This window comes from Sylvia atricapilla, chromosome 1 (genome assembly GCF_009819655.1).
Source record: "Sylvia atricapilla isolate bSylAtr1 chromosome 1, bSylAtr1.pri, whole genome shotgun sequence".
NCBI lineage: Eukaryota > Metazoa > Chordata > Aves > Passeriformes > Sylviidae > Sylvia > Sylvia atricapilla.
The window spans coordinates 208,986-227,884 of NC_089140.1; the positions used below are offsets into that span (position 1 = coordinate 208,986).

At 57.2% G+C, this 18,899-nt stretch overlaps 1 protein-coding gene across 4 annotated transcripts in view; it reads right to left on the bottom strand.

The window, feature by feature from the left end:
- The window catches only part of AGAP3 (ArfGAP with GTPase domain, ankyrin repeat and PH domain 3), a 109,337-nt gene that overhangs the window by 39,855 nt on the left and 50,583 nt on the right, over positions 1-18,899 (bottom strand). For 2 of the 4 annotated variants that reach the window (XM_066312978.1, XM_066312968.1), the window contains exons 8-10: positions 11,070-11,225; positions 7,264-7,356; positions 269-373 (exon numbers count right to left, since the gene is read on the bottom strand). In XM_066312978.1, coding sequence (XP_066169075.1) covers positions 269-373; positions 7,264-7,356; positions 11,070-11,225 — 354 coding nt within the window. Of the gene's footprint in view, positions 1-268; positions 374-7,263; positions 7,357-7,724; positions 8,769-11,069; positions 11,226-18,899 lie in introns of those variants that run through there. The other 2 variants (XM_066312998.1, XM_066312988.1) reach the window with 2 other exon arrangements.

Consider the following 18,899-nt stretch of genomic DNA (forward strand, 5'->3'; position numbering starts at 1 on the left):
GCACGTTTCCAGCAGCCCAGCACTGAACAGCCTGCAGGACAGTCTCCTCCACACCCTGGTAAAAACCAACTCTGCTGAAAATGTTGCCTTGGAGGTGGCCAACGCTGAACTCCTGCATAAGGCAGAGCCCAGAACTTTCTCTGCTACCAAACTCTTCCCCAGCCCCTCTCTGCCATGACGGCTGCTGGAAGAGCACCTGCAGCAGCAGCCACAGCACGAAGGACACTGCTCTGCCCCATCCCACTCCTCTACTCAGCCCAGTACTCACGTGCAGGCTGGGGTGGTAGGTGAGGACCCCATTGTCACACAGCGTCACGTACTTCTTCTTCCACTCCTTATTGAGGGACTTGCCGCTGCGTTTGAGGAGAATTCCCTAAAAGAGAAGAGTCACGAGTCTCAGAGGCTGTTTGTTACAGGACCTCGTGCCCCTTGGAGACTGGTCTTTGAGAAGAAACGATGAGCAGATTCAAAAAAACATCTAGGTCAGCTTTCCCATGTTTCCCTGGGCTGCACCCTTTCCTTACCACCCCCTCAGTCCCCACAGACAGTCCCCTCCCTTCCAGGGATAAAGGTCTCCACATGTCAATGCCAATGTCCTTCTGAGGGACCCATCACATCCCCTGGTGTCCCAAACCACTCCTTCTGAGAAACTCTTCCCATGCTGAAGGGCAGTGCCCACACAGGACAGGAGCCAACCTCACTACCACAGACACAGATTGCTCCCAGACCTTCTCCCACCACCCAAAGGACAGAGGGATAGTCAAGGCAAGGAAAAGTGGGGACAGGCAGGAGCTGACTGAGAAACAACAGGTCTCCAAATTCTAAGGGATGCAGATTTTCTTGCCCGTTTGTGATTCTTAGAGCTGTCAAACAGAGCAGGGACACATCCAAGGACAGAGTGCAGGTCCAGGGCAATGAGAGTTAGGGTCACCCCCTTTTCTCATCAGGATTTTACCTGACTCACCCTGTTCTCACTGGCACAACACACTGCCAGGGCCAGGAAATGATTGCACTCACATGTGCTGAACTCCCACCAGGATAACCCAGAACTAACTCCATTGATCTGAACCAAGGCTCAGAGCACAGACCATCCTCATCCTCTCCCCATTCATCTTTACCTCTCAGGAAATCTATCTCCAGCAAAAATTTACCATGTCCCAGGTAAGGGCAAAGGTGGAGAGGGGGAAAGAAGCTGGGGCAAGGCACCAGGTGCAAGGACTGAGGGGCAGGGAGAGCACATCAAGCACTCTGACGGCAGGGAGAGAAGCACAGCATGGGGGAACAAAAGTAGGAATGAGTAACAAAGTCTGGGAAAAAGCTGGATCTACCAACTGTCAGGCCTGGCCCCTCCAAAAGCGCTGTCTGGACAGACACCCAGACTGCCTGTTCCAAACTTGGCAAAAAACCTGGGCCTCAGGCCAGCCCCTCCTCAAAAACCTGGGCAGAAAGTCTCAGCCCTGCCAGCCTCAGCATATTTGGGGGCCCTGTCCCAGTGCCTGGAGACTGAGCTGCTGCGCCTGCACGGTGCAAAGGCCCAGCACGAAGTGATGGGGGGACAACACTGCCAGACGTGGCCGTGAAATCAGCAATAAATGGGGCAGAACAGGCACAAGTCCCCGTGATTCCAGCTCAGTGCTCGGGCAGCAAACAGCGGGAAAAGGAACTGCCTCCTGCACATACAGGGACAGAACAGAAAAACAAGAGTGGCTAGGGCAAAGCCCTGTCTGGGCAGGATCAGATCCCTCGCCCTGAAGAGGACATGAGCTGAAGAGCTCACTCAGTAGTAGTCAGAAGGTGCTGATGAGAACACAACATGGAATGTGGCAGCTGACTGACAGTTCCTGTGTCAAGGTCTGCCAGGGGGCAAGCAACAGCCCCTGGAATCACGGCTGGATGTTCACACCAAGCAAATCCAGGGAAAAGCTACGGCAAAGCATGACGGGCAGAAAACGAGAGGAGAGGAGAGCAGAACAGCCAGTGCCAGCAGTGCAAACAGGACATTAGAGGTGCCTGGTTCTCCCTTGGGTAAAACACAGTATCTGATGGCAGGAGTGACTGTGCTGACAAGTGTGTTTAGCTTTCTGTCAGGTCTTTAACTGAGCAACAATACCCTTAAACACCAGCTGTACAAAACTCATAGAGCCAGTAAAGGATGGAATGAGAACTAGTCAAGTGCAGGGTCTCAAAACATATCCATGTCTAAGAACAAGTGTGGTTATAAACTTCAAACCTGTGTCCAACAGAAGGACTTACAGAGGAGCAGCCAACCTGCATCTGATTCAGACTAGTTCTTCAATATCTTGCTCAAATGAACTCCAAGAAAACATAAACCCAGAAAACCTAAAAGTAATGTGGCAACTGTGTGGTGTAAATCAGTGCAGTGACTGATCCTTAACCCCAACTGCCTCCTATCACAGGGCAAACCGAGCTGCTGAGGACAGCAGGCACAATCCTGCCCAGGGGCCAGGTGGCAGGACCCTGCTGGGGGCTGTCAGGGCTGGTCCTACACTGGTGGGAGCATCCTACACGTGAGCTCTTGGCTGGATGTGCCATCACTGAACAGCTCCCAGGGCAGTGGGGGAAAGGCACCTCAGTCTGGCAGCACCAGTTGGGTCAGACAGGGCACACAGTGCTACCTCCCATCTGTGACATTGTCACGGCGAAGCAGAGCTGAAGGAGTGCTGGGAGGTCACCTCACCCCTCCCTCCCTGGACAGGCTCAGCTGTACCATGTCACCCCAACCTCTGCACAAAACCTGCAGTGATGCACACTGGTCTTCCCCACTGGAGATGGGATCCTGACGTCCTGGCACCTCCCAGATGAGATGGCAGCCATGCCATGCCATGCCATGCCAGCTGCCTGGGTCCTGTGTGCTGTTCTCCACACACAGCCAGTAACACCTGCATTTCCTCAGCACTGGTTCTGGACCCATCGAACACCACAGCTGGGCCACACATTTCCCACACAGAGTATGAAAATGACCATTCCTCCTCCCACACAAAGCTAGTTTAGCTCCAGACCAGCTGAAGTTACAGACCAAACTCAAAGTCACTGTGTGGAACTCTCTGGCTTCTGAGGGTGACAATTCCTTCTGGACAAAGTGATCTCTTCAGGGCATGAAGATTCCTCCTGGCCATGTAATGATCCCTTCTGGGCATAATGATTCCCCTCCTGGCCTTAAACGTGGCTCAGTTCCACAGTGTGACCTGCTCTTTTGTAGCATCCTGCAGAACAGGTCCTCCCCTCCCCAACGTCAACCTGACACACCTTGATGCTACGAAACACCCACTTCAGCACTTCCAGCCTGCCCCAAACACGTGTTGGCTGCAGTCAGGTCAGCCTCAAACCTGCAGCTTGGCAAACTGAAGCACGGCCAAACTCAGAGCCGGAAAGCAGGACCCAGCACTACAGCCCCTTTTTGCAAGCCAGAGCAGTCCGAAAGGGGGAACAGCCCATGGGGAAGGCTGTCCCCACGCTCCCCACAAGCCTCCCAGCCAGGCTCCTGTGGCTCCGAGACCCTGCGCTGGCGCTCCTCACCCTCCCTCTGCCCCTTGTGGGAAAAGCTGCAGGACGTGACTCCCGCACAAGGTTCTCCCGTGTCACACACAGGGAGGAGAGGCTGACCTGCTCCTCTCCCGGCGTTCCGCGGGCCGTGCCCGGCTCGGGGCTGCGCTGGGCTGTGCTGGTGCACACTAAAAGCAGCAGCAGCAGCAATATGCAGCGTAATGAAGCAGGGAGCGGCGATGGCCCCCAGAGGACTCGTTTACTCCACAAATCTCCCTTCCACTCACTTTTTGCTAAGAATTTTAACACCAAACTTAATTGTGAAGTCGCGTATTGATTGGAAAATGCAAATGGCAATTTAAATGTAATCTAAGCTCCCAGCATGATCCCAGCTCCCAAGGAGGAGGAGTCACCCGCCTTGGGCCCTGCTGGAGTGCTTGGCCCGAGCAGAGCCAGGCCAGGGGCCAGGGGACCCCCGGGCTGCCAGCGTGCTCCATGCAGCCTTCCCAGAAAGATTCGGTAGATGTGCAATTAGGAGCTCATTCCTGGTAACAAACAGCTGAGGAAGCTTCGTCTCCCGACCTAATTAACCCACTTCTCAGAGACGAGTGTGCAGCTATGAGGGAACTCCTCCAGCCTTGCAGGACCATCACCAAAAGGACACTGCAGCCATGGACCAGGAGCTCCTGGCCCAGAGCAGTCCTGGAGAGGCACCAGCTGCCTGGAGGGTGTGTAGGCGCTGTCCCAGGTACAGAGGGGCCCCAACACCCACAGTCTCACCTGTCCCCCTGGGGAGCTCCATCTTTTCCAAATGTGCATAAGGGAGACAGATCAGGTCACCCAGAGGTGCTGTGCTGCAGAAGGCAGTGACAAGTGACAATCAAGCACCGTGTGGCAGCAACACACATCTCTCCTCAGCCAAGGCTCCCCAATGTTTCTTCTTCTGCAGCACCCAGCCCAGCCTCCTGCTTCCTGTCTCCAGGCCTCGCGTGCTGAGGGCTGCCAGCGCTCCCCAGTGCTTATGCTGTCCTCACAGAGACCAGGAAGGGGTGGTGGACCTCAGGGACTGCAGCCACGGTGTCGTGGGTGAGCCTGCTGCCCCACAGCACTCGCTGCTTTCAGCTCTTGGTTGGCAATGTAAGCACAGACCAGCCCCACTCTCCCACACAGAGGAACCCAACTGCTCCAAAGCTGACCTGCCAGCAGCCCCAGCACTGAACGTGCCAGCCCAGTGGTGCCCATGCCAAGGGAAGCCAACAGTCCAAAGCTGGCCACAAACCCAGGCAGGAGATCCTGCCCATTTGCCACTCACAGCCCCAGACCCAGCAGCTTCTCTGCTCTTACACCTGGGCAGGACCAATGAGCAGTCTAAGTAGAAAACTAACTAAAGTCCCCACTCTCCCACTGCCTCTCAGAGGAAGCAAGCAGTGAGACCTCCACCATCTTCCAGAAGGGGCAGGTCCATACCAGAGACAACCACCCCCTGTCCCAAATCTTTGCTATACAGAGCTACACCTCCTGGGAGTCTTTGCTCCTCTCCCCACTGGTGGTACCAAGCCATCACTCCCTGTGGGGTGGGGCCATGACAGGAATGTGCCATGCTGTAGTGCTAGCCTCACTATGGACACCCTGGCAGCCCCATCCCCACAAGCCACACCTCATTATCTGCTGGCACAACCTAGTGCCCACCTGTCAAACACCACTTCCCCTCACGTATGTTCCTGTAAAAACACTGCCAGGATCTCTGATCTCTGTGAAATTGTCTCTTACAACTCTGGTGAGAAGAGGTGCCAGTCCTGAACCCAGCATGGACCTGGATCTCCCAGAGGAACTCTGCTCCAGGCTCTCCTTGTGAGCTGCTGCTGCTGCCATGAACTGGTCCCTCCACTTAGCCCTGAACCAGGCAGCAGTTTGGCATCTCCTCCTCCTTGCAGAGCCCAGAAAGGACGTACAGGTTGTGTTTGCAGGCCTGGGCCTCCGCTGCTCCCCATTCTCCCCATTTCACACATGAACAGCATGGAAAGACTTAATCCCAATAAACTGACAGCCTCTGGCAGACCAGGCAAGGTCAGGCCCTGTCAGCAGCACGGAGACACAGGAGCAGGTAAAGCAATCATCCTGCCCTGCCCAGTGCAGGGAGATCCTGGAAAAAGGAACCCAAAGCTCCACACACAAAAGACTGTCAGGCCCGCCTCAGGACCAGCAAGATCTGGGCAACCAAGTCAGGTCTCACTGAGGGCTCCAGCTGCTCCACTCTCAGCCTCCCCTACCCCACCACAGAATAGCTACCCACTGCTTCCCGTTGCCTGGGCTGACCCCAAACCAGAGCATATGGGCACTGCAAACCAATGACCCACTGCACACAACAGTGACCCACCACGGTGACCCACTGGACACCAACAGTGACCCACCACAAACAGTGACCCACCACAAACAACGACCCCACACACACAAACAGCCCCTGTGCTGCAGACAGCAGGGCACGGCTCAGCGTGCAGCTGGGCTGCCTCTTCCTGATGGGGCTGTGCCAAACTCGGGCACCTCAGGAGCAGGGCCCCCATGTGTGACATCTCACAGTCCCCACCCTGGCATTGCCTCTCCTGTCACTGCTCCCTCTGGCCCCAGAGACAACCCTCCCAGTGCTGCCTTCCCAACACCACCCTCCTTTCAGCACGGCCCCCTGCCTGGGGCATCAACAGCCCTGCACAAACCTGCCCCAGGATTACTCCATGGGCGGGGAAGGGCAGGAGCTTTGGCAGCTCCAGCAGTGAGCTCTTCTGTCCCACCACTTCACTCCTCAGCTAGCCTGGCCTCACCGAGCCCTTCCCCATGGAATCTCAGCATGGAATCGTACCAGGCAGCCAGAACCTGGTGGGGATGTAGACTCTGCTCTCCTGCCTCACTCCTGCAATGCAGAGACACAACTGGCCCCGTGCGACTCAGCACTGGCAGCACTGGGGGGCACATGGGTCACAGCAAGCAGGGGGTAAATGGATCCACAGCGGGGAAACAACGTGCAAGGCAGGAGCACAACCAGGCACTGCCAGATCAGTCTTTCCTGAAATGCGAGGAAATCTTGATGGAAACACCACCCAGCCAATCCACACCACTTAGCTCGCCTGGACACCACCCATCACTGCTAGTGATGGACACAGGGCAGGCAACACTCCGGGTTGGATCCAGGCAGTTCAAGCTTCCCTGGAAGCCAAGAGGCAGAAGCAGAATGCACTGCTGCTGGAAGGAGCAATGCCTCTCTTACATTCCCAGCAGCTCACAAGGTGGGCACTGTGCTCACAGTTTTTGTAATAGCCCAAGAAGAGGGGAATCCCCTTCCAGTCCTGCCAGGAGCAGGAATAGGAGTCGAAAGGAGCAGGAGAGAAGAGGAGCAGAGAAGGAGCAGAGAGAGGCTGCAGCAGGGGCTGCAGCGGGCGTGGGGCATGGATGCCATCTGCTGGAACCGCTCTGCAGCCGCCGCTGCAGCCCCCCACCAGCGCCCGGCCACGGCCCCTGCTGCAGCCCCCCACCCACCCACGGCACAGGGCTCACCCACGGCACAGGGCTCACCCACGGCACAGAACCCACCCACGGCACAGAACCCACCCACGGCACAGTGTCCACACCACGGCACAGAACCCACCCCACGCCCGCTGCTGGACCCGGCGGGTGTGCAGCCCCCACGGGGCCGTGCCGAGCAAAGGCGCCCCAGCCCACACTCCCTGGACCCCGCTCCCGCAGCGGGCCGAAGGGGGAGCATCGAACCTGCTTCATGGGAATGGCCCGCCCGCTGCCAATACTGTCCGCTTTACACTCCGGCGCCTTCTTGTCGCGCTCCGGGTCCGCGCCCTTCCGAGACTGGAAGAGAAGAGACACAGGCGCGTTAGAGCTGGGCACGGGAGACCAAACGCACGGTCCCCTGTCCCCAGCAGGCTCCAGACCTGACCACGGTGCTCTCCCCCAGGCCAGCTCCCCCAGCGCACAGCGCAGCGAGGCCCACACCCGGCCCCTCTAGGGACGCTCGGGACACTCCAGCCCAGCCCACAGCAAGCTCTCCTCTCCCCCGACTGCAAGCAGAGCTGTCCTCCTCCTGGCGGAGCGGGGCTATGCGGGCCCCCCTCCCGCGGGGCACACAGGACCATGGCGACAGACAGAAATGGCATGGGATGCGGGTGGAGCATGGATGGAAGCAGGAGAGGCTCAGGCAGTGAAGGAACTCACACCTCTACTAATCCAACAGATTTATTCTGGTAACACACTTGCACCATACAAAGTAGCACAGGTCACCGGGCAGAGATACCAGCCCCTTACAAAAGAGCATGGACAATAAATATCTACCACACGTCTAGAGCGGCGAGAGCGGGACCCACCAGCGCCCGAGGGCCGCGGGGAGAGCAAACTCTGATAAATACAATATGAAATTTACAGTCTGTTGAGCAGAACTCATTCAAAGTGCTTAGGACAGAGGGAAATACCAAGTCATACATGGCATGGAGCACAACCAATACATTCAGAATCACAACAATGGCAGGAGGCAGCGGCAGCGTCTCTCTGGAGCGTCCTACACACCCCCTCAGTCCAGGAGGGCCCCCGTGTGCTTTGGATCAGAAAGGGATACGAGCCCCGCGCGCCTGGGACACCGATTCACCCGATTTTGGGCCCAGAACCAAACAAAGAGATCGAAAGAGAAGAAAACTAAAGAGACACAGATGGCTGCTCGGCTGCGAGGAGAAGAGGAGAAGGAGCAGGAGTCCATGCAGGCTGCAGAGGTGCAGGAGGGAAGGAGCGGAGCGCTAGCGGCAGGCGCTGCAGCGGCTCCCGCAGGCAGCAGCAAAGCGTCTTTTGGCCCATCCAGCTCCATGCGCGGCTGTCGCCCGGTCCCGGTGTGTCTGCAGGTCTTCCCGTCCCAGGAGGGTCGTCCGCCTGGCATCCCCGAGAAAGGGCAGTGCCTAGACAGCATCCAGCAGGCCCAGAAATGTCCCAGCTTAAAGTGCAGGCGCAGGCCGTCTCAGCGCTTCCTAGACTTTACATTGGGGGGATTTAAAAGGCTCCTGCGTGTCTCCGAGGGGGGGACCCATGCTGGCTGGAGGGCGGGCGAGCCTCTAATCTTAGATCAATCCCAGTGCCCATCCCTTATCCGGCCCTGGAGAGGCAATGAAAAGTGAGAGAATTTGTACAGAGGTGCCGTGTGTAACCACCTGGATCTTCTAATTTGGAAGGAGTTGGAAAGGCCTTTTTGTTGATGAAAAGTTGGAAACAGTGGCACATATCTGCAAATATCGAAAGAATAAAGAGTTTGGCAAGTTATACTCAGAACACGGACACGAGTCTGTCAGTGATGGGTGCCAGTGGACAGCACGGACAGGCCACGGAGTGGGCGCCGGCGGCAGCAGCAGTCAGGGCTGGGGCTGGGGTCAGGAGTGGGTGGGCGCCTCGAGGCGCGGGTGGGCGCAGAGCTGGTCTCCACCTGGAGCTCTGGGGCACACAGACCCCCGGGGGGGGAATGTGATCCAGTGGGGAGCGGGAGGGGAGCAGGAGAGGAGCCAGAGCAGGAAAGAGGAGGAGGAGAGTAGAAGAAGAGAGGAGGAGAAGAGTAGAAGAGGAGAGGAGGAGGAGAATGGGAAGGAGGGGGAGGAAAAGAGAAGGAGAGGAGCAAAGGAGTCAGGCATAGTTTGGGACTGGGGCTGCAGTGGCTCCCAGAGCTGGGCTGAGCACCGCACCTCGGAAAGGCCTGTGCCCACCTGGGGACCCTACAAGGACGAAGGCCGCTGGCTACACCTGCGCTGCCTGCCTGGGAAAAGCTAGCGGCAGTAAACAGCCTGCCCTTTCCTTTCCTTCCCTTCCCTTCCCGCCCTTCCTGGTCCTGTCCCACTGCGGGAGGTGTCGGGAGCTGCTGCTGCTGCCACGACCAGATGGGTGAAGACGTCAACGTGAGCCATGGATGTGCACCAGCACACGAGCAAGCAGGTGAGGTGAGCCCCGGCCCCGCGGCGAGCGAGCGCGTGCCGCCGAGCGCAGGCGAGAGCAAGCGTGAGCCCAGGATGAGTGAGCACGTGAGAGCCCTGCACGCATGATGACGTCCACAGCGAACAAGCGTAAGCCCCGCAGCAAGGCCCCCTCCTCCTCCCCCAAGCGTGTGCCCACCCCGGTGAGCGAGCAGGGGGCTCCGGAGAGCGGGACCACGAGCCGGCGGCGAGTCCAGGCGCGGCGGCGCGCAGCGAGCAGCGTGGGCGGTGGCGGCGCGGTGCCAGCGCCCGGCAGCAGGCACGGGCCAGGGAAGGGCACTGCAGCCGGAGCACGGCCACGGGACAGCTACACGGCATTCCACAGGGCGTGAGCACACGGAGGGGAAGGCAGGGAGGGAACAACCATGCGCCGGGAGCGGGCACCTGCCGTGAGGGGCGGCGTGTGCTGGCAGGAGGGATGGGGAGCACAGCCCAGCCGCCCACAGCACACAGACGGGGCAGTGTGGGCCTGGGGTGGGCACAGAGCTGGGCGTGCACTAGATGCAACCTGGGGGGAATGCAGAGTATTCAGGAGGTCAGTGCAGAAGCTTCCAGGATGTCAGAAGCCAAGGGAGATGGGCACATTCCCAGCATAGGGACTGGGGAATCTGGGATGCCAATGGTGCAGTGAGAGGAACGGGGCATAGGACACTGACTTTGTGTGGTCTGGGCTCAGAGCAATAGCGGCTGGTCACAAGGGTGACATGGTGCAAACAGATACAAGGGCTTTGTGGTGCCCAGATCCACAAACAGCAGACACGGTGTGCTGAGCAATGGTGGCTGGAAAGCACATTGAGATGGGGAGAGGAGCAAGGCCGGAGCCTGCACATGTACACAGGGAACAGAGGCTACACCTACACTAGACGTGGGACTGGGACACGTGTGTGCTCACAGTGAGGGGACACTCATGGCTGTGCTCAGAGCAAGGGTGAGTGTGAGGGCAGGACTGTGCACACTGCAGACAGCGTGCAGAGACGCAGGCTGCAAGGCAACCAGCACAGCTGAGGGCTGCAAATGTACCTTGCTCCACCTGGGGCCCACAGCTTCACTGCCTCCCCTGTCTTCCCTCCCTCCACACCCACAGCAGCTCCCACAGCCGCTCAAGTCACGCAGGATTCAGGAACGGGAGCGAGTGGGGCCCCATGCCAGGTGCTGAGCTCTGCACAGCACCACTGGGCACAGCATCACCACCCCAGGAACCAGGGGCTCCGTGCCACGCTCGGGGCATGCAGCCCCAAGGAGAAGATGAGCAGAGTCACTGGTGCTGTGCATGCACAGCTGCACTCCCTGTAACGAGCAGGAGCTCACACACACTACACACCCACATGAGTGCACACTCCTATGTGTGTGAGCAGTGTCCTGCTCCCAGATGCTCCCCATGCACGCACACTCTGCCTGAAGCAGCCTGCAGCACTACGGTCCCTGCACGAGCAGAAGGTCCCTCCCGCTCACACGCACCCCTGACCCTCCTGCCAGCACGGCACGGGTCAAGCTGCAGTGACCCACTCCCTCCCTCTCCCCTGCTGAAAGCCCACGGCAGGGCTCGGGGCCCCCCGTGCCGCTTACCGTGAAGATGTTGGAGCGCCGCTTGGACTGCTTGCGGATGGGCGTGGGCGTGTTGGAGGCAGCGATGGTCTCGATGCGCAGCTCCCGCTGGCTGATGCTCGGGGTGGAGGGCACAGACGAGGAGTAGTCACTGAAGGCTCCCCCACCGTTGGTGGCCTGCAGGAGGAGACGGATGGTCAGAGAGGTCACAGACAGGCCACCTGCAGGAACATCACCTGCCCCACGTGGCCTGATGCCAGGGCAGGGAGTGCCGTGCAGGACAGGGACCGGGTGACATCCAAAGTATCATGGAATCATTTCGGTTGGAAGGGATCTTAAAGACCGTTTAGTCCCAACCCCCTGCCGTGCACAGGGACAACTTCCACAAGACCAGATTGCTCCAAGCCCCATTCAACCTGGCCTTGAACATTTCCAGAGATGGGGAGCTCACAACCTCTCTGGGCAGCCCAGAGAGACATCCAACACCAGGCACTGCTCCTGCTCAACAGAGAGGCTCAGGAAGCCTTTCCTCTCTTTCTGCTCTAGTTTTCTCACCAGTGAAATGTTCAAGTTCTGAAATCAAAAAGAAGGGCAACAAATGGCCAGAGAAACCCAGCTGAAGCCCTTCCAAACATAAGTGTGGAGCAAGGCCTGAGGCAGCAGGGTCCCACATAGCTGTGCCCAGCAGAGGGGCACAGCTAGGGCACCTCCACCTGCTCCCAGAACACAGGACCTTGGGCAGTCATTCCCTTCCCCTCCAGTGAGCCCAAAGCCTGTGAGACAGCCCAAAGCCTGCCCAGCTTCAAGTGCCACTCATCCATTCCCTGTCTCATTGAGACAGCTGTGATGCCAGTGGGGATGCATGTCCCCAGGACTCCAGCCCTCATCTTTCCTGAAGCATGGAGTGCTACACCCCAAGCTCAAGCTCTGTGTGAAACCTGTATCTGCTGCTGGTTTGGAGGTCTCTCTGAGCAGACCCTGAGGCTGGCACACACCTCCAGTGCCCGCAGACAGCCGTAGCCAAGGCTGTGATGGCCTGTGCCTGGGAACATTGGGGGCTTCACTAACCCCTCACAGACTTCATGGAAACAGGAAGATCCAACCGTGCAGCCACGTACCCATGTCAACAACACATCTCTCCACACCAGGTTGTTCACTCCCACCCTGCCCATGCCAGCAGCGTGGGCAGCCACTGGACAGGGGCTTAGGGACATCCCAGATCCACACTGGCGTGGAAGTATTTCAGGTCTGCTGCCCAGAACATCTCACTGTGACACTGCACATGGCAGCCCAAGCTCCCTGGCAGTTCTGAACAGTATTTCAGAAACACTTGGAGGAGCTGTCCCTAGAAGGGCTGGTGAGCTCCAGCACCCCAGAGGGGGCAGCCTGCCTCCTCCCAGCTCCATGCTCACAGAGTGGTGGCATCAATGGCCCAGTGACTTCCTCCATCCTGCCTACACTGAGCAGGAATGGAGCCTACGCAGATCATCTTCTGGAGAGGCTCCACAAGAGACCCCCATCCCCAGTGGGATCAGAGCCTTATTCTGAGAAAAGCTTTTCAGAGAAGTGTGAAAAGGGCTGCACAGGTAGAGCAGGGTCCACGACCCATAACCCAATCTCAGAGAGAGGTGCAACCTTCACCCAAGCCATGGATCCCATCATCTTTGACAAGAGATGGGCACACAATGAGAACTTAGGAGAGGAAAAAGCCACCCAAGCAGCATTTCAGCTTCCTCCTCAAGAAGACAGAGGAAGGAAAATAATTGCATGCTGTGAGCAGGTGGGTGGCTTGGACGATTCCAGCCTGTCTGGAAACAGGAATGTTTCTGGAGCCCTGAAACACAGAACAAGAGGGAACCTGAGCTGGTTGTGCTTTTCCACAAGTACAAGAGGCTGGGAACTCTGTCCAGAGAAGGGAATGTCACCTGGGAGCTTCTCTACAGGGTGAGGAACCCTGCACTGGACAAGAAGGTTCTGCTGCTGAGTCCCAGGGAAGAGGAGACCACCAGGGACACAAAGGGGCAAAGCAACATGTCACCTGCCAGTGACTTCTGAACCTTCAACAGAGAGAGCTGCTGTCAACCCCAGGTCCAACACCCACACAGGAGTTCCACAGGAGCTGTGATGAAGGAAGGGCTGCAGACAGCCAGGGCCACTGAGTGCACACACACAGAGTCTGTGTTTAACTGATTCATCATGTGTGAACTAGGTCAAAGAAAGTGAAATATTCCAAGTGTTAGGAAGAGGAGGATGCAGCAGCAGAGACAACCTGCCACAGGGAACAGTGAGCTGGGCATGGCTGTCCCTTCCAAGACCAGCTCCTGGCCATGCTTGGCACGTCTCAGTGACCTTGGCAGCACATTCATGATGCCACGACTGTGGGAGAGGAGCCAGTTCGGAGGAGCCTGGTGAGTCTAAGCTCCTGCCAGAGCAACTGGAATAAACCCTGTGGATGCAGGAGATGGACACAAAAACATCAAGGAAGAAAATTTGCTACACCCTGGTTTATATTTTACTTACTCCCTGCAGATCTGTGTCATTTCTGTCTGGCCAGAACAACTTTCCTTAGTCTGTAAGTCTGCCTGGTTTAGAGCCAAGGTTACTGTCCTTGAGTGATGAAGGATGGAGGCCTTTGAGCCCCCCATGTCCCACTGACCAAACCTCAGGAAGGGCTCTGGGGCTGGAGGATGGTTCACACCAGGCTATGAAGGCAAGCTGCCGTGAGTTTGGGGGCAGAGGAGAAAGTCCTTCAAAGATAGAGTGGATCAGGCAACCCTGAGTCACCAGTCCTCTGCTGGAGCAGGGAGCTCCAGAACTTCTGTGGGATCCAGGAAAAACCTCAGGGATGTGGGAAAGCCCTGAAAAGATGGACAGGTTTGGGCTGGTACCATGTGTCTATTTGCAGGTACTTTGCTGGTGGACCTGAACAACCAACTGTGGTCACCCCTGGAATCTGAGAACACAGTGGGAACTGGAAACTGGTAAAACACCTGTGGGACAAATCCTTCCCATTAGTGTGTAGCTGGTGGAAGAGCATCAACAGTGCCACGGGTGCCTGGGAAGGGCAGAACACAGCCCTGGAGTTCAGGGGCAGTAATTACTGGCCTAATAAGGCCTGAGACGTTCAGAACAAGTGGTTTGGGAAGGGCTCTGAGTGGAAGAGCACAGACAAACAGCAAACACCAACCTGGTGTCTGCAGGAAGAAGGAGCAGCCAGAGGAGCATATGGACAATGGAAAGTGGGCACCACGAGCTGAGCAGGAAGCAGGACACAGGCTTCCACCAGGAGATGCCAGCACCTGCTGCTGCAGCTCCTGAATTCTGATGGAACGTGCCGTGGCAGGCCAGTGAGCACTGTTACCAGCTCAGGTGAGCTGCCCTTGGGGCTTCATTTCACTTGCAAACTTTGATATTCCACCTCTTTCATCTGATCTCTCACTGAAGCCTGGATGAAGGCCCTCCCAGTGCTCCCAAAGAACCCATGCAGGAAGGCAGACTGAGGCCATCGGAGAGGAGCCATGACACTGGGCAGTCCAGAGCAGGGTGGGGATGGCAGCAGCTCCCAAGGCCCAGGAGGGCACCCAGCTCCCTCCACCCACCCGCCAGGAACCTGCATGGGGTACCCGTGTTACCTCCTGCCAGCTGCTGGGAACCAGTTTCCTGGCAGAAAGACAAACTGCCATCCCACAGCAAACACAGCAGTGACTCACCCACAGCCTGGGGAACTCCCAAAGGCATCCCAGAGGCCCTGAAGAAAGACTGAGAACGGGACAGCAAAAGTGAGGAAATCAGGTAGAACAACTCTGCAGGTGTTGCAAGCACCCACTGGCCCGAGAAACTCCCATCCCCTCCCTGTAGGCAAGGGCCAGGAGCTGCCAGGAGGGAGCAAGGTGGAAGTCAGGGCCAAGTGAGGAGTGGGATTCCCAAACCTATCCAACCTGCTCACTCAGCAACAGGTGTGGGCAGGATCCAGAGAGGAGAGCCCAAGGCAGCAGGCAAGAGCTTTCTCTGGGGCTGATGGGTTCTGGGGAATACAAGGTGCCTGCTCCAGCGTGTGCAGACCCACATCCCTCAAGCTGCTGGGAAGGCCAAAGGGACAGATCTGTGTCCCCAAGGGAGCACAGGACTCCAGGGCTGGCCCTGGCTCCTGCCATACCAGATTGATGCTGAACAGAGTAGCCAGGGTCAGCGACTCACCAAGCACATCTAGTGACTCATGAGAGCTGGTGGAAAATCCTGACCAAGGCTGACCTGTTCCTACAGCTTCCTTTCCCTTCCCATGGATGGAGCAATGTCCTTGAGGCTCCAGGCACCGCTGCAGAATAAGAGAAAAAAACCCAAAATCCCAAAGGCAAAAATGAAAACAGGGCCTTTGGCTGGTTCCCAAGATGATCATCCACTGTGCAAGGAGACCAGGACACATCCACAGCACCACTGTCCCAGGAGAAGGGAATCCACCAGACAGATGGGCAACCTTGGTAAAATCACCAGGTCCTCTGGCCTCCCTCCTCTCCCAGTAACCATGCTGGACTGGTCCAGCTGACAGATCAGACGAGCAGTGGCCATTTCCAAAAAAGTTAATTTGGCTCAGCCGGTAGTGTCAAGCTACTTCCAGAAGAGTTGTGCCCAGAACAAGAGAAGAGGCAGGGCTGGGTCTCAGCTCCTACCTACCAAAAGAAGCCCTTTGTAGGGGCCCCCTGGTTCCCATTCCAGGAAAAGTGCCTTCTCAGCTGGCAGCTCCAGAGGACAGTGCTGTCCCCTCGGTATGGGCCAGACCAGGCCCAGAACACTACTGCCAGCCCCAGTTCCAGGGGCTCCTCCTGCCCCTAAATGCCAGTCCTGTTGTTCCAAAGCCTCCTCCTGACCCCCAAGTGCCAGTCCCACTGTTCCAGGGACTCCTCCTGTCCCCCCAGGCAGTACTGGAAGGGAAGGGGTTCGTTCTGTCGAAGTGCACTGACATCTGCAGCATAAGGCAAATGAAAGCTCCTAATTGTGTTTTTTTTTTGTCTGGCTTCTCTCCACCTCATCTCCATGCTAAGTCCTGTGCTCTTAAACTCCTTGAGAGCCTTTTTCCTGTTTTCCCTGTGCCAGTTACTGCTCTTTGACTTGCAAAAGCAAATGAGAAACCCTGGTGAGAGCCCCAGGGCCTCAGGTATGACAGAGTTCAGCTCTGCTGCACAAACACCTTGTCACTCTCCTACTGGTCCCTCCTGGCAGGGTGAGCCTGTCCAGCCCCTCCCAGAGCTGCCCCAAAATGTATTGCTGGGCCAGGGGACACCAGGGCACTGCTCCCCAGTGCTCACCTGGCCATTGTGCCCTCCCACGTGGGCAGCCTGAGGACACACCTGAGTGTGTGGGCTGCTCTGCGCAGCTCCCTGTCAGAACCATCTGTTATGGGTGAATTTGTTTCCCAAAGCCACTTGGATTTTCCCTGAGGACAGTGGGGAGCAGCTCCAGAACCTCACTTCCCAGTCCATGCAAGAACAGGTAAATACTTCACGGCGTTTTAGGACCACTCACCATTGCCTCGCTACCTTTGGAAGTGTTTTTAGTAACGGGGGAGAGACGTGCAAACAGCAGGGCAAAGATCACTGCACAGGGCATTGGCACCCAGAGGGTTTGTGGTGGGCCACACAAGACCCCAGGAACACAAACTGACTTTGATCACCCTTGTAGGGCCCAGGTTTGCTGAGGGTAGGAGGGGCACGGCACTGGACAGGCACAGAGCAGGTCTGGGGAGGGGGCACGGGCCAGCAAGCCACAATCCCTGTGAGCTGCACGCTGTGTTACTTCCCTTCACAGCTCTGCTTCCCACCACAGCTCCCCACGTCCCTCCAGCCAAGCCAGGAGCACAGTGAGGTACAGAGAGCAAAGGTCTGTCCCTGAGCAGGCAGGCAGAAATCCCCTCTACACAGTCGTCTGCAAGCCGTGCTGAGAGGAGCTCTGTGGGGAGGAGAGGACAGCAGGGACAGCTCTGACCAACGCCTCACAGAGCTCATGACATGCAGTCAGAAAAACCTTCCAAAATTTGCTTCCCCGCAGCCAGTCCTAAACCCACCCCTTTGTTCAGTGCTGCCTTTCCTTAAGGAGCTCTTTCTTGTCACACCTGTGTATTTTAGGTCAGGTTTGACCTATCCCTGCACTCACTCCTCAGCTAAATCAGTCAAGTGCTTACTTTCCTCCCGTGTCAGGGTCTCTTCCCTACCACACATTTGTGCTTCTCCTTCGGGTTCCGTGCACAGTCACACGAGTGACTGGATTCAGACTGGGGGGTCTGGCAGCCCCATCCCTCACACAGGGAACACTTTTCAGCCTCACAGCAAACACACTGCCTGCCTGGCACAGCCAGTGCCAATGACAGGTATTTACTGGGACTCCTCTCATGCTTTGGACATGGAAGAAAACACTGAACAAGTGTCCAGCTCCCCTGAGAAATGCTGACCTTGGCCATCAGCCTTTTGCCTCCCTTTCAGCACAAATGGCCTCTCCTTCCCAACCAAGCTCATACTGTACACAGTTTGCTCATAAAGCCCTCAAATTACCAGAGATACACAAATCTGTATTTCCCTGGGACTTTGCTCTCCACCTTGGATGTCTCCCACTGAACTTGTCCCCAGCTTTCTGGACACAAGCACACTCTGACAGAACCTGGCTTTGCAGCCTTCCCCAGCTGCCCATCCACCTGCACTCAGACTTTACCTGAACTCGCTGGTGTCCAGGTGACCTGCCGCACCAGGAAGCTGGCACAGGTCTCTGCAAAAACCTACAGTCACCTACTTGCAATCCAGCTTTAGAAGCCTCCACAACCAGGTAGCTGGTGGCTGCAGATAGGGCTCAGGTCTGTGGTGGGGGCCCAGGAGTCCTCCCAGGGCCTGGAGGTTCTGACACACCCAGAGTTTCAAAGGCAATCCCCTTATGGAAACCCATCAGCTCCATGTGCTGTCCCTCAGTCACAGGCAGACTTCCTGCAGTCCCCGTCACACATCCTGTGACTCTATGCCAGTTGCTCCAGAGATGGAACCTGTCCCCTTGAGTGCCCTGGGGAGCATTGGAGCCCAGGATCCCTCCTTTCTTCCTCACCAGTTGCCTGACCAGCATTTCTGTGGGCACTGGGAATGTAGCAGAGCTACAGTGAGGCGGCTGCCCAAAGGATCTCCTTCCCCAGGTCCTCACCATGGAGCCTGTCCTGCCTCAGCTCTGGAACAAACACCTACAGCATCACCATCCTCCCCACACCAAGACCTTGGCAATCCTTACCAACAGCACAGAGCCTTCCTCTGGCAGAGGGGAGGGAACCTCCTTCAGATCACCACTGAACCCACGTTTCCACAGGTACCTCCCCTCAGAAGCCCCTGAGAAGCCCTCAGATGGATGTGCATGTAGACCATCAGCGTTCTGAGTCCAGGGGAAGCAGGACCTGAGCAGCTGTGCCCACCCAGCCAGGGCAGCCAGAGCACCACCCTCCCCAACACCCCTGTGCTGCCCAAGAGCTCCCCACACACCCCTCATGGCTCTGCTCCGTGTCTGCCAAAGCCCAACACAGTCTGGGGACCATGAGCCACACCCAAAGCTTTAGCCATGAAACTTGACCTCAGGGCAAGCATCAAACTGTCACACAATCATAAAATCAGGGTGTGCTTTGGGTTGGAAGAAACCTTCAAGTACATCTCATTCCACCCCCTGCCGTGGGCTGCCTTCCACTAGAGCTGGTTGCTCCAAGCCCCACTGCTCCAAGCTGGCCTCAGACACTTCCAGGGCAGGCACAGCTCCTCTGGGCTATGGAAGGAGCACAGGGTGACACCACTCTTGCTCTTCCAAAGAGCCAGCACACAGCAGCAGTACAAGCCTAAG